This window comes from Tachypleus tridentatus, chromosome 13, assembly GCF_004210375.1.
Source record: "Tachypleus tridentatus isolate NWPU-2018 chromosome 13, ASM421037v1, whole genome shotgun sequence".
Classification (NCBI taxonomy): domain Eukaryota; kingdom Metazoa; phylum Arthropoda; class Merostomata; order Xiphosura; family Limulidae; genus Tachypleus; species Tachypleus tridentatus.
Genome location: NC_134837.1, coordinates 87,407,575 through 87,422,409, shown reverse-complemented (window position 1 = coordinate 87,422,409; position 14,835 = coordinate 87,407,575). Strand labels below are relative to the sequence as shown.

General features: G+C 30.9%; 1 protein-coding gene across 13 annotated transcripts in view; it reads left to right on the top strand.

The window, feature by feature from the left end:
• LOC143239606 (H(+)/Cl(-) exchange transporter 3-like) overlaps window positions 1–14,835 on the top strand; it is a 102,435-nt gene that overhangs the window by 17,397 nt on the left and 70,203 nt on the right. For 9 of the 13 annotated variants that reach the window (XM_076480860.1, XM_076480865.1, XM_076480867.1 and 6 more), the window contains exon 2: window positions 4,839–5,095. In XM_076480860.1, the coding sequence (XP_076336975.1) occupies window positions 4,855–5,095 (241 nt within the window). In that variant the 5' untranslated portion in view covers window positions 4,839–4,854. Of the gene's footprint in view, window positions 1–3,744; window positions 3,964–4,838; window positions 5,096–14,835 lie in introns of those variants that run through there. The other 4 variants (XM_076480859.1, XM_076480869.1, XM_076480858.1 and 1 more) reach the window with 4 other exon arrangements.

The window sequence follows — 14,835 nt, the reverse complement described above, 5'->3', positions numbered from 1 at the left end:
TGCACTCAGTAATACTTCATTAAAACTTTTTTTTTTTCCTGTATTGATTACAGGCAGTAATTAGATAAAATGAATAGCACCGGTTTTAATCTGTGGTTTGCTCGTGTGTGTAAGTAGACTAGCTTTTAAGTCTTCCTTTCTCCAAATCGTCGCTATTAAGGTGGTCCGAACACACGTGAACATTCTTATTGAACGGACCAAATTTGTTTGCACTTTTGCATTATAGCAACCCGATATTTAAGCAACTGTTTATCTTTCACAGGAAATCTGAAAACTAACGTAGCAGTTTTTATCACAATTGGAACAAACTGTCACAGTGCGTGTACGTTCACTTGCGATGATATCGTCTTGTTAGCAGAGAGAAACGAAAACTTATTTTGGAAACGATAACAGATTAGTACTTTAATAGGAATGTACGGCACACGAGTCAGATTGTGACACATGTTGCGATCTATCAAATCATCCCATTAGTAATGTCCGAACATTTAATACGGAAAGTGCATCATGATTTCTGTCTTTGTAGAAGGCTTTAATGACTAAAATATGTAGTAGACGTGTATAAAAATGTTCAGACAAATAAAAGAAACTAACCCAACTCCACTTTTTCAGATTGTTAATCAAATAAACCCTTATGAAGATTGGTGTGTCTGAGGAGCACATTAGACATATAATGCTTTATGAGTTTAAAAAGGCAGTAGTGCAGCAGAAACTGCATGAAACAGTCAAGGTGTTTACGATGCGGAGTCTCGATGAAAAAAAATGTCGAAGGTGGTTTCAGAAGTTCAGATGAGGTGACTACAGCTTGAGTGATGCACCACATTCAGGTTGTCCTTTTAAATTTAATGATGACTTTCTGCTGGCTGCACTTGAGGAAGATTGTGCTGTCACAGTTGAAAAACTAGCACAGAAGCTTAATTCAACCCATTCAACATTTCACCGACATCAACAACAGTTTGGAAAAGTGTCAAAAGATGGGAAATGGGTCCACCATGATTTGACAGAAGCCAACTTTAGAGAAAGAGTGGACTTGCGTTTGGTGGGATATTGTTGGTGTGATCCACTTTTAATTGCTGCCGCTCAGTGTAACAATTACATCAGACTTGTATTGTCAACAGATAGAGCGCTTGAATGTTGTGTTACACCAGGATAATGCACGGCTCCATACAACAAGAATCACATCTGCAAAAATTGAAATGCTAGACCTGATTATCATCCATTACAAAGTTTGCAGAACTATCTTGATAAAAAAGAGTTTGGAACACATGAAGAAGTCAAAACTACCCTCTCAACATTCTTTTCCTCGAAACCCCAATAATTTTATAGAAGTGGCATTCAGAAGCTTGTGAATCGTTAGCAGGAAGTAATTAATAATAACGGAACGTACATTATTTATTAAATAACATTAAAAGCGTTTGAAATCCTTTCTCTTTTTCTATATCGAAAATCGGACGTTACTTTAGGGACGACCTGATACATGAGTTGCATAACACGCAAGAAGAGAAACTTAATTGTCTTGGTTCCTTCCCTTATTTTACATTGTTAATAAAATCATCATGAAACCTTAAATGAGTTCTAGATGAATTTTCGTGTTCGTTGTTTATATATAGAAATATGGATTTGTGCAAATAAGTGTTTAGATTTGTATTTTATGGGTGAGGTAACATTTAGATTTGATATTATTGTGAACGTTTATTTTAAACAAAATACAAGTTCTTATTTCCGATGAACGCCGTTGTGAACTTCTTTGCCGATAAAAATCGATGTTGTTTTTTTTACCTCACAACCTCATTGTAAACTAGGTCTAAAAAAACTTCTTTCAAGACTAACCAGTTTGATAGTAGTAGTTTTTGTTGTGAACAAACCATGCACGTGTAATTTCACTGTCACAATGACCTCAGGGGAAAAAAAATTGCATATTTGTGAATGAACCTCAGTCTAACTTGATGATCACTCATGCCATTGTAGGAGACAAAAATATTAACTGCAATTAAAATATTCTCCCTGCTCTTTTAATTTCATCTCGTAATTGTGGAAACTACACACACGTGTTAATCATTAGAAATATTTAAAAGTGACAAATTTGTAGCCCAAAAAAAAAAAAAGTTATTCAACGTGGTTAACACTTGGACAAGGGGTAAGAGAATCCTGATTTACTGCTGAAATCCAGACGAAACGTATAAGTATAAGATGCCATATTCTAACGCTGTACCTATCACTGACCATACCAGATAACATTTATGAGAAAAAAACTCGTACCGATTTGTACAACTAATTAATTTGGTTCGTTCTACTATCATCTTGTCCTCGTAGTCTGAAAATTATACCACCACCTTGGATGGGGTCCAAACACGACTAAATTAATATGAGAATAACTAATTGTATATGCAATTTAATCTGAAAAAAACAAGATATTTAGTGGCTTTAGGTTATCTAGAATGTCGAAAACCCCCTTTTAAAACTTGTTTGAACATGCTGAATATATCAATAGTTAAGGAAGGCTAAATCCATCGTGTTGTTCAACTTAGATACCTTTAGGGCTGGTCCGCAATAGGCAATATTTAATTTTTGATATTATTACTATAACATAATGCATTATTGTGAAAGTTTTATAAGGAAATAGCTAATTTGATATAGTTAATTTCTGATCTTCCACTACCTGAATAAAAACAAAAATATAAAACTTCCATGCGCTGAAGCTGTAGCCATTTCGTAACTAGGTGAACATGTAACCTGATTGGCTAACTAACGTTCTGCCAAAACAATTGACACTTTTTCGTAAGGAAACAAGTTGCCACGCTACGTTATGACGTAAGCACCTCAAGTTTCGAACATGGCGTGGTGTGAAATACCTCGTATCTCTGATTGCTACTGCATTACGAGTGAGAGAGCCTGCAATACGAGACATGCATTATAACAACAGTTATAAACTTTTTCAAAAGACGTTTTGAAATTACGTATTTTATGATTAGCAATCTGTTATAATATGCATCAAGTAACAGCAAAGATTATTTATTATCAGAAGTGGAACAAATAAAAATAAATACAGAAATTAATCTAAGGCAATGAAATAAAACGGATTTTATAAAATAATATACGTAACCAAAACAAGTTCTTTACTGAGAATATAGTTAAGGAGATTAAGGGCTGTTTTCAAAACTTAAAATATTTGATAAATCAGGGAATGATTTACTTGTGTTCTAAATATTCAAAAAGATGTAGTACCACGATGTATTACGTGCGTATATTTGCGATTTATCACACAACGGTTTTGCGGGATATCACTTGTCATTTGATGTAATCAAGAACAAATAATATTACCAGATCGTAATCAGGGAACACTTTAGTGTGTGACACTTGAAATGAATGAACTTGCAAACATTTGTGAAAAAATATTTTAAAATGTTGAAATGCTTGTTCAACTTTTTACTGGAAATATTCTAGTTTTAAACTCAGTATGCTGCACAATTTTGTGAAAGGATCAATGTTCAACCTAAACTTTAACTTTTATTGTAAATATTGATTTTGAAAAACAACTCATTAATTACTGTTATTTAAAGTAGTAAGTGTTATCAGTTTAAACTTTAACGTAGCGACAGCTAAATGAAAAATGCATAATAATTAGGTCTTTAAACACTTCAAACGTTGCGCAGGTTGACAGAAGGTACAGACTCAAGGAAGCAAGAGATAGGTTACTTCGTCATAAGCACGTGATAGTTCTTAGCTTGTAGTGTATAGTGTACATTTGGAAGAGCAGTAACTTCAGATCTGTAAATGGTATTGCAAGTGTTTAATATTTTTAAACCGAGAACTATTGACACGTTCGATCGACCTTGACTTCGCATTTCTGTTTAATGTGGATTATGCGCCCATCTGATGAATAACAATATTTCTGTGCTATTATGAAATCTCGAATTATCTTTCCCGAAGTTTTCACGTTACTTTTCCATATGTCAAGATGTTGAAGTGAGACATGAAGTTTACTTGAAACATAGTTTGTACTCTGTTGTATATTTATAGCAGATTAAGTTTAATTATTGAATTTCTGTAACTTGTACCACTTACACGAGATTTTAATATTTTAGAAATTAATTTCCTTCTGATGGTATCAAGCAAAGTGTTCCGACTGCATCAGGAGAAATTTATTAATCATTTACGTACAGAAAAGTTTTAAATCTACTACAAACATTTTCCATTAAAATTATGTGTTAGTTAAAAAATTGTGGTAAAACATCCATATTGATCAAATTTGTAAATTTAATCATTAACTATACAAAATTTGAGGCGAAACATTCACATTGGTATTGATAATTAAAGATGATCAATAGGAAATGGAAGGTAATATGAATGATATAATTGGTAAATAATAATATTGAACATTATTAAGGTAAACAAATAAACATTTGTAACTCAAGATTATTAGTAATACAATAAATTACTGAATAATGACAAAATACTATGATTTCCAAAATGCCAGTAGGATTTTAGCCAGTGTTTGAATGTAGATCTAGTAATGAAAAATAAATAAGTTTGCTCCCAGGATGTGCAAGTTTTATTGATCAATTTTGCATGAAGTTTGAATTCTTTTCCTTAAGGTATTCAGTACTTGTACATTTAAAATGTTTGTTACAATACTGGAAAGTGTTTGTAAAGGTGTGCATTTGGGATGAATGTGCAGCATTGTCATCAGTACTTAAACATTAACCAAATTAGTTAATCCAGAATATTTACCTTCATGAAAATAAACTGTATAATTTAGATATTAGCACATATATAATTTTAGAGTTTATTTAGAATTGATAACCAATTGAAGAAAACTAATTTACTTATCTATTCATTAGAATTTCTTCAAAGGGTATGGAGATTATGGAAACTGATTCTCTCATCAAAAGAAGAACTAATAATGTGAAAATGCCAAGCACTGAACAAACCAATTATCAGTCTGTAAATGGCCCTGAAGGGCCACTTAATACCTCAGATAGCCTAGAGAATACAGAATCAACAAAAAAACGTTCCAGGTATGTCAGCAGTGACGATGAAATGATTGACATAACAGGAACAGGGACTACTTCGGAAGCAAATCTCTCCCATTCACATGGTATGATATTCTGTTGTTCATCATTCATTTCTTTGCTTATCATCTTTGCAGAATTCATCAAAATTTAGAGGTTGAGAGATGCTAGAGGGACAAGTGTCTTAGAGTTGGTTATTACCAATTTCATTTTTGTTATTAGTAATTTTAAGCTCATTATTGTTGTTGAACTATTTAAAATTTAAACCTTAAATTACATTTTGTTATTTCACTTGCTATCAATTGTTACCACATACTTTATCATTTTGTGTAATGATATTATGTCTTAAAGCATGTTTTAAAGAACCTCCAGAAAGATTGGTATGTGAAATGAATAAAGGACCACAGAAGTAATTATGAAGTGCAATACTGATGATATTTTTTGTTAATTTCTTTTGTGTGTGATTGGTATGTTACAGGAACATTTCCAGGATTTCTGTGTATAGATAAATGCATATAGAAAAATGTATTTCAAAAACTGGATGGATTCTATTTGTAAGGTTAAAGAGCTTCACCACTTTTATTAGTTGCATTAAGCATACTTGTAACTACAATTGTATATATTGCACAATATTTAATTGTTGTATATCATTGTAGCATTGTGCTGAAGAGAAATTATTATAATTATGTGTAGATAAAAAAGTAATAATGTTTTATTGTATATATTTCCTTAATATTCTTAATTTTATGAAGCTAACAGCATTGAAATCTTGTTTCAGTGAAATTTTTAAATAATTTATCAATCTTACAATAAATATAGTAAACTGTAACTTCACTCAGTTTGTTACTCATTTCTTCACATTAAGTACTGATGGATGTTAAAACATAGATTACTCAATATTACCAATAAATGAACATTGTTTGAGAATAGCAAAAAATAAGTTGGTAATTTGAGGGATAAAACACACACACACAAATTATTGTAAAAATAGGAGTCAAAGAATCTATAATTTTGTTGAATATAAAATCCATAGAGTAACTTCACTATGCAGTCTTCACTACATTTTAGTAAAAGTGTCCTCTTTCAAGTGTTTAACCTGATTACAATAAGTTCACTGTATGTATGGCTGAAGATCTGAAAAAGCATTTGTAATGCTTTATATGCTTATATGTGTAATTTTAAGTACTAGAATCAGATTTATTGAGCCTGATAAAAATGTTTAATCCTACAGTATTTTAATGAACAAAGAAATATATTTCTAGTTGCTAGTACTAGGTTCAGCTATTCTTACTACAGATATGGATAAATAAAGACATTAAAAAGGAAATGTATTTCTGTGCATTCTATTTCAAGATGTAATCTTATTATACATTGTTATTTAGCCCTGTTATATATTATATGAGCAAAAATGTCTGTTCCAAGTGTCAAATGTGTAAGTTAATCTATAAATTTAAACTGTTTCATGAACTTCAAAAAGGTGAATTGTGTAGCATTTTTAGTTTCTAAAGCTCTGAGCTTACTGATATTGACTACTGCAAAAAGTAATTGCTGAGCATTTCAGTTATTATAAGGGCCACTAAGCAATAACATTTTGTAATATGAGTGATAATATGCTTAATTCTTAACAATTTTAATCTAGAATATTCTGCTTGTGGAATAACATTTAGTATCAATATTATTCATGCCTGTTCTCCAGTTATTTCAAAAATGAATGTTGAGCAAGCTTTCAAATGGTAAACAGGTGAGTGCTCATGCTCGAAGAAACCCCACTGCTCATTTTATGTATGTGTGTATATGTATCAGATCAACTTAAATCTACATGTACTAAAAAACACTAACTTCCAATTAGAGTAAATTGTGTAATTAGAATGAAACTAAAGGTTAACCTAGCCTTTAATGTAGCTAACTAAATAATATTTTTCATGTATATAATTATAAATGTTAGAATGTATTGTTTCATCAGTTAGGCACTCTTGCTGTTAATGATATTTTTGGCTAAACTCGGTAATATCTCAAGAGGACCAGCACAGAATATTAAGGCTAGTCCTAAGTACAAATTGTAAGGTTAAAATGTAAATTAGTCTTTATAATACAATTTTAAAAATTAATAATGTTAAAGGTAATCACCTTTCCCTCAATACATGATGCTTCGTGTCCATGATTTAAGATCGTGCTAAAAATGGAAATCTATCATAGATGATTTGATAATAAAAAATTACTCAATCTGTTTTTCATCCTGAGATGTTATCTGTATACTTTTTATTTGATGACAGATCTGATTTGTATGTTAAATTATTATAACTTAAGTGAATTAATCTTGACATATGCTTTTGAACTGTGAAAGATTTTTATTCATTGTACTTCCTTATTCCATTTTCTATTATGTGGTAATTACACTAAGTTCAGTCTTGAATGCAATGTGTTAGTGTTGTCATATTTTTAATGACAATAGTATTAATAATTGTTAATAGTAAAGGAGGTAGTTGAAACTTCAAGCATTCAATGAAAATGTAAATTAAACTAACAAAATACACTGCTCTGTGTCATGCCAGGGTCAATCAGTTTTATGCTGAAAGTTTGTGAAATTTATTTATGAAATTAGTAGACATAATTAAAAAAACAATAAAATTGAAAATCATTGAAACAAACGTAGACATGAAAAACAAAATCTATGTTTTTTCCTTCTTCATTCAGAAAAGACATCTGCGTGGAGAAAGAGGAGGATTCAAAATCTTGTCATGCAAAAATGAAGACTGTGCTAATATAAGTTGCACGTAATCAGTTAATCCAAATTATGACTGAATTGATTAACACCTTTGCTATTGGTCACAAGACAAAGGCCATGACATCCTGTTTGTTGACTTGCATTCAACATTTTATTGAACTACTATTTTATGAATTTATATCAATAAGTTTGAATCAAATTGTATATTATAATTCAGACTTTACTATCGTATATGAGTTACTTTATTAAAAGTAAATATTAAAAGAACACCTAAATATAGATTTTAGTGAATCGGTTAGTATGTTGAATGCAACATTGTTTAAAAGTAGATATTTGTGATGTCAGAATACTAAGTCTGTAATTTTGTACAAATTAGGAACTCCTTACTAATATTGACAAGCTAGAATATAAAATAAGAACCTTGTATCTTTTTTATTTTGTTGAGATATTGCTTAGGTATTGAAGCACATGCAGTGGCCCCTTTAAACTCTTTCTGTTTCTTGAAACAGTTCCTCATGTACTCTTACTACAGTATATATGTGAAGAACCAATTAACAGCTTAGAATGTCCCCAGAGTGGTTTATCAGCCATTTTAATATTTGAAAAGATTACTACGTTCTTTCGATCCAAGATTTCAATGAGATAGGATGTGTCTTTAGTCTGCTCAAAGTTTTATATTTAAATCTAAATACACCTTAGTAACTAAGCTTAAAAAATTGTTGTGAAATTTTATAGTATCAGTGTAGTTATTTATGATATTTTTTCATTATATTGATCTTCCAGTCATATCTACCTAACATTGCATACATTGCATTGAAGGAGTGCACATTGCGCTCGTGTATCCAGTAACATAAAACTGACCTTTAGTCATCTCTGTCTTAGCTGTGTTTTAGTGAATAACCAAAAAGTCATAAATATATACACTGATACTATAAAATTCCACAATAATTCATTAAGCTTAGTTACTAAGATGTATTTAGATATGCTATATGTAGAAAGTACTATGAAACTTAAACTAAGACTAAACATCTGTATTTTTGTTATATAGTCATTTTAGCATGAAAAAAACATTTCTTCATTCTTCTATGGTTATTGTGAGATTGGTCAAGTGACACACCCTACATAGTTAGAGTACAGAAAATAAAGTATAGTCTTACTGATAACAAACATTTGAAATGTATTTAGGAGGTTCTTGAGATTACACAAATAATATTTAAAATTTTCGATACACATAATAGTTTTTTTAATCATAACATGAAATCACTTTGCACTCAGAGTAGTAAAGAAACACTATTTTTACAAACAAATCTTTAGTTAAAAATATTTCATTGAAAAATCTTATTTTTGGTACACAAAATACTTGTAATATTTACTAAAAGTCCACCAAATTTTGTGAAGATACACATGCTGTATCAAAAGTTATAATCAAATACGTAACATGTGAAAATGTGTAGATGAACTCATATATTATACCAATCTTGTAGCAAAAGAGTTAATCACAGTTAGTGTTATTGTTTATTTTTAAGGCACACAGTTAAATAATGGGTTTTGTATTCTGCCCAGTTTTAGCATTACAAGTTCATTTTCTTTACTTCAAATTTGTTCATATTTGGTGATCTTTACTCATTTTACTAGTAGATACCACTAATTCACCTGCTGTATATTATGTACACATAGTTATGTATATATATAAAACAAAATTGTCCATCTGTTTGATGTTTTTATTACAAATTGTAAGGAATTGGTAGAACCAGTCTTGAAAAAAATTGATACAGGAACTTGAGTGTAAATGGATAAACAACAGTTTAAGAGTGGTAGTAATTTTTTGTTTTGTACCTAATTGTATATTTTGTACACTAAAATATTTAGTGCTATGTATATAATATATAAAGCAGATAGGATATGGCCATTTTAATTTTCTTCCTGCTACTGCCTTAGTGCTGTTTTAGAAAGCTGATCACGTGTATTTAGTAGACTGACACAACAAGTGACAAACTCGGGACCATCTCACTATCCTTGTAAGGCCAGAGATATTAGTTGTATGCATGGCATGGGTTCATTTGTAAGTACAATATTATGTAACAAGTTGAATTTCATTCCATGCTGAAGGCCTGTATTGAAAAGGTCATAATTGTTAGTCCTTAAGTTTTATGAATGGAGGAGTTACATGCACATATATATTTCTATTGATACTGTTTATTAGTTGGGCACACAAGTTATCTACATACATAGATAAACGAAATACTTCAGTTCCAATCCTTGTCAGCTCTCGTCAAACCAGTCAGACTGATAACAAAATAAATTATCCAAATTAGCTTTATCTGTTTCTCTTGGATGGAAAATAACTGGTGTGAAAAAATTAGTTTTATTTATATGCAGCTGTAAACAATCTACCTAGTTTTGTAGGTCACATGGGAAAAATCAAACTGGTTATCTGATCAACACAGATGTTGAGGATTAATGAAACCTCACAATAACTGCAACAGTATAATTTAAATCATCTAGATTTACTTTCAGTAGAAAAGAATGCAGCTGTATGTAAATAAAGACATTTCATTCCAGTTGACTCCTATACCAGATATATTTCTAAAACTCATTTGAGTAACTTGTTCCATCATTGAGCTAGCTGAACTGTTTGGAGAATGTACATGTACAACATACATGACAAATGTACTTTGTCTCGATAGTGCACTTGAATCAAACATACTTCACAGTTTGTTTTTTTATTCAAATTGTTTATGACTCTTGATATTTCTGTAGTTTATGTAGCTATGTGTAGTATATTTATTTGAAAATGTGTTCTATCAGTATGAAAGTAAGCAGTTATGTTGTAGAATTTTTTATCTCTAACTGATAATTCATGGAATTGCATTTCATTACAATATTTTTTGTTTCTGGTATTTTACACAACAGGCTTTGAGAACGAGCAAAATTATGAATAGATAATACAGTAACAGCATACACGTTTTTATATGAGCACTTGAATTAAGCTCTAAAAGTCTCAGATTCTGGTTTCTCTGTTCACTTGTTTGTGATGATAGTGACAGTCTTTTATTATGTTGTGTAATATATTTCTTCTTTATCATGGTTTTCAACTGTATGGCAAAAGTCAGAAGAAATTGATTACCTGATACTGAAAAAAAAAAAATCCATTGAGATAATTTAGTTTTGAAGGAAACTAAACTTTCCCAGCTGATGTGTACAGGGATATTGATATCTTTCTTCACCCTGCTCACAGTAGAATATTATTTGTTTCCCATTATCTTTGAAATAGGATTAGGGTGTTAATGTTTTTTTCACAGTGGGTATTAGAATTGAAATAGTAATTATTTCAGAGATGTACCAAGGAATAGAAAGGTCCAGTCGAACCAAGGTAGCCCAGAAAAGACGGTCAAGTCTGATGGCATTGGCTGTGGAAGATCAGTGATATGAACTGATGGGAGAATGAAAAGAAGCAAGACAAAAGAAAAATCAACAAAGTATCCATCCTGTGATCAAGGTGATGAGGTGGCTTGGATCAATAAATCCAAGTGCCTTAGAATTTGCTTGGGGAGAAACAGGAGTATCCTGAGAAAACTCACTTTCACGGTCAGGGTACTACATGAAATACCCTGGCTGTGCTGGAGGTGGCTGAAAGAAAATGCAAGGGTTAATTAAACATAATAAGGATTACAATGATGCTGTGAGTGAACATAGACATTGGTTCAAATGGATTAGTTGGCAAAGGACCAGCTTCAACAGGGATGTCAAATTTGTGGGGTCATATTCTGGATTTGGAGAATAACATGTGCAGATATCATCCAGTAGGTGTTTATGGGACATATTCTTGCAGACAACTGAAAACCAGTTGGTAGGAATACATGGAGTGATAGGCTTAATAAATTGTGGTGATGGTCTTTAGTGAGACATTCAGCTCTGTAGTGGAAGAATTGCAAAAATTAACTGTGTAATCTGCTGCTTGTTTAGAACATATTACAACCTTCATGAAGTGGGTAGGTAAGCCAGTGGTTCTGGACCAGATTTGATGTATGGCATGTAGGTTGGATGAGGTGGCTGCTTCTAGGGAATGTCAAATGTCTGGGAAAATAAATGGGTGAATGCCCCTGAGAAAGATAGAAAAAGGTAGGTTGGGCTTTTCATGGTGGAACACTAGACATTAATGTTGGCATTCCAAGGTCAACACAGATAGGTAAGGTCATCCATGATGGAAGGCCATAGGAGAACTCCACCAAGTCACAGGATCCATGTTTTCCTTGGGTAAATGGTTACATTAGTTTTGTAGTGGTTAATGAAGGCAATGATTTGTCAAGAGGTGAAGTCTAGCAGCAATTTGTCAAGAATTACCAGGGGACTCTGTGAGTTTGGCAAAGTAGACTGAGAACGATGGAGACATCTTGGCAGCTAATAATTTGCTTGTCTTAACACCTTGGTGACTGACTGACTACTCCCTGCTACTGATTTAATCTGTGATCACTTTTATTAGAACATGTTGGTGACATGAGACTGAAATATATTCTATAACTATCTTCTGTATAGTTTTAACTAACTTTATGTAAATCTACACAATTCTAGGTGCTAATTCATATGATAGTTTTAAGTTTGATTTAATTATTAGCTTATTCAAAACTAATGATTTCACATACAAATTAAAATTATAAGCCTGCATTTTAAAGGTTTGAATCAGGAAATTTGTATTTAATTTCTTCAATATGTATCAGTTATACCATAACATGTTATTTGTACAAAGTTAATGTTATTTGTGGAAAGTTAAAAATGCACTGTATGTTCATATGGTATGATAACTGGTTCTTTGTTGTCCTAGTTTAACAAGTATGACTACCTTTAATTACAGCAATGTGGGTAGAACAGTATGTAACTGCACATCACAATTGAGGTTTAAAACAAAATGTTTTTCTGTAAATATGATTGTCTGCTGTATATAAATGAATATAGTTGCAAAAGGTTTTGCTTATTTTCTGTTAGAATTATTATCCAGTTTGTCCTACATCTATTATTACTTTTTTGGAATGATCTGTTACACAGTATCATAGGAACAAGTGGAAAATGCAGATTGTCAAGTATTCATATTATACAAGTACTAAGATCATTATATTACAATAGGTAGTATGCTATATGCACTGATTATTTTAAGGTATTGACTAAAAGCACTTCTGCAGGTACAATATGTAAGTTTCTAGCACACATACTGTGATCTGTGAATTATTAAATTTCAAGTGTATGTAAAAAATGGAATATTTTTAAATTATACACTTTGATGATAATGCAAAAGTTTACTGAATAGCTGTAAGTGAATTTTTTCTTTACAACTGAAATGTACTTTGCACTGAGTATATGTTTGCATCCATAGTTAGTTCTTTGTATGATTTTTTCTTTTAAATCTTATTAATTTTAGTTAATGATTGTCAAGAATTGTGCATACACACACACTATATTTTGCTATGAATTACATAGCATGTGATAAATCAATAAATATTCAAATAGTTCAAGTCAAGAAGAAAGAATGCTGTCTGGAGTTAATAATGCAAGTATAAAGTCACAAACAAGGCACTGCAAGGGATAGCTGTGAAACTGTTTATCTGAAATAATTACAACATCATTGTGTAGTCAGTATGCTTTTGGAATTATTTCATTAAAATTCTGTAGACTCCACATGTAATTTCTAATTTAGAAATTATCATAAAACCTGAAACTTGCATAATTTACATCCCTTAAACAACCACAAGTTAATGACATTGTCATTGGTAAAGAGAATCATTTTAAGACAAGCAGTTTCTAAAAAGGTATTTCATATCAGTTTTTGAGTTTCTTGAAATGTACTTTCTAAATTTTAAGATGTATATTTTTATTCAAACCAAAATAAGAGTGAAGTGTTAATAGGTAACTATGTCTTGAGTCATCATTTTCCCCTACAATGACCTGAAGTTACTGTGTTGCATATGCTGTTAATATTGAAATGTATGCAGTGTTTTTGTAATTATACTTTTTCATTTATTTTTATTTTAGTTAGAAAATTACTCTGTCTTTGTTGCTTTATGTGTATATGATTCTTCAACAAAAGAAGCTTATAAAACTCTTTGCTTTTTTCCTGATGTCAAAATATAACTGCTTGGAAGCAGTGTGACATCATATTACGTGGAGCTGTTTTGTACTCTTGATTTATGCTATGGCACAAAAAGCTTTTCATACCTATATTGGAAACATTTGAAGTAAATCATTTGTCAGCAGATTCCCTCCCCTCATTGTTCTTTCTACAGGGTGTTCGGAAAGTCACTGTGCAGTTTTGTCTGTTAATAAATATATGAGTGAGCCGTGACTTTCCGAACACCCTGTATTTCTATATGTATAATGTAAAAATTTGAATTTATAACATACTTGGTTAGTGCTGTTTATTAGTGTTTTGAGTATTATTAATCTTTTAGTCTTAAAATAAACTGTGGGTCCAAAATTTCTCGTTTCTTCTAAAATAAGTGATTGTATTAATTTTGTATTTGATGAAATAAAGTTTTTTTGTGGTACTTGTTAAATGCTTTTACTTATTTTACTTTGAAATCTTTTTGAGTAGAAGTATTTAATTTTGTATCAATAAGTTTTTATGCTTTTTGTTATTCCCTTTGTATATAACATTTTAAGCATAAACTCTGTATCATTTTCAAGTGTGGAAAATTGCTATGGCCACAGCAAGTAATGTTTTTGTTGTTTAATAATTGTATCCCCCATTTCCTATTAGAAAATAATTGATATTGGGTGCTGTCGACTTGTTTTCTTTTATTATCAGTTTAGAATTATGGATAACTGAGCAAGTAGCTCTTAATAGCTTTGTACAAAAATTCTTCAAAAGAAATAACTTTCACCTTTTTGGTTATACAACATGTTCATAATAGTTTATGTACGTAGGTCAAAACAACTGAGTTAAAGAGAAAATAAGTCATTATCATGACCATGAAGAAAATTTGTAAAATATGAACACTAGTCAAAAGTGCACTATATTACATTTTTAAACTTGGTTGTAAGAGTGTTTGTTTATTTCTTGTATTGAATGGAAATTTTATTTTACTGGAAAGTAAGTCTGTTTTTATATTC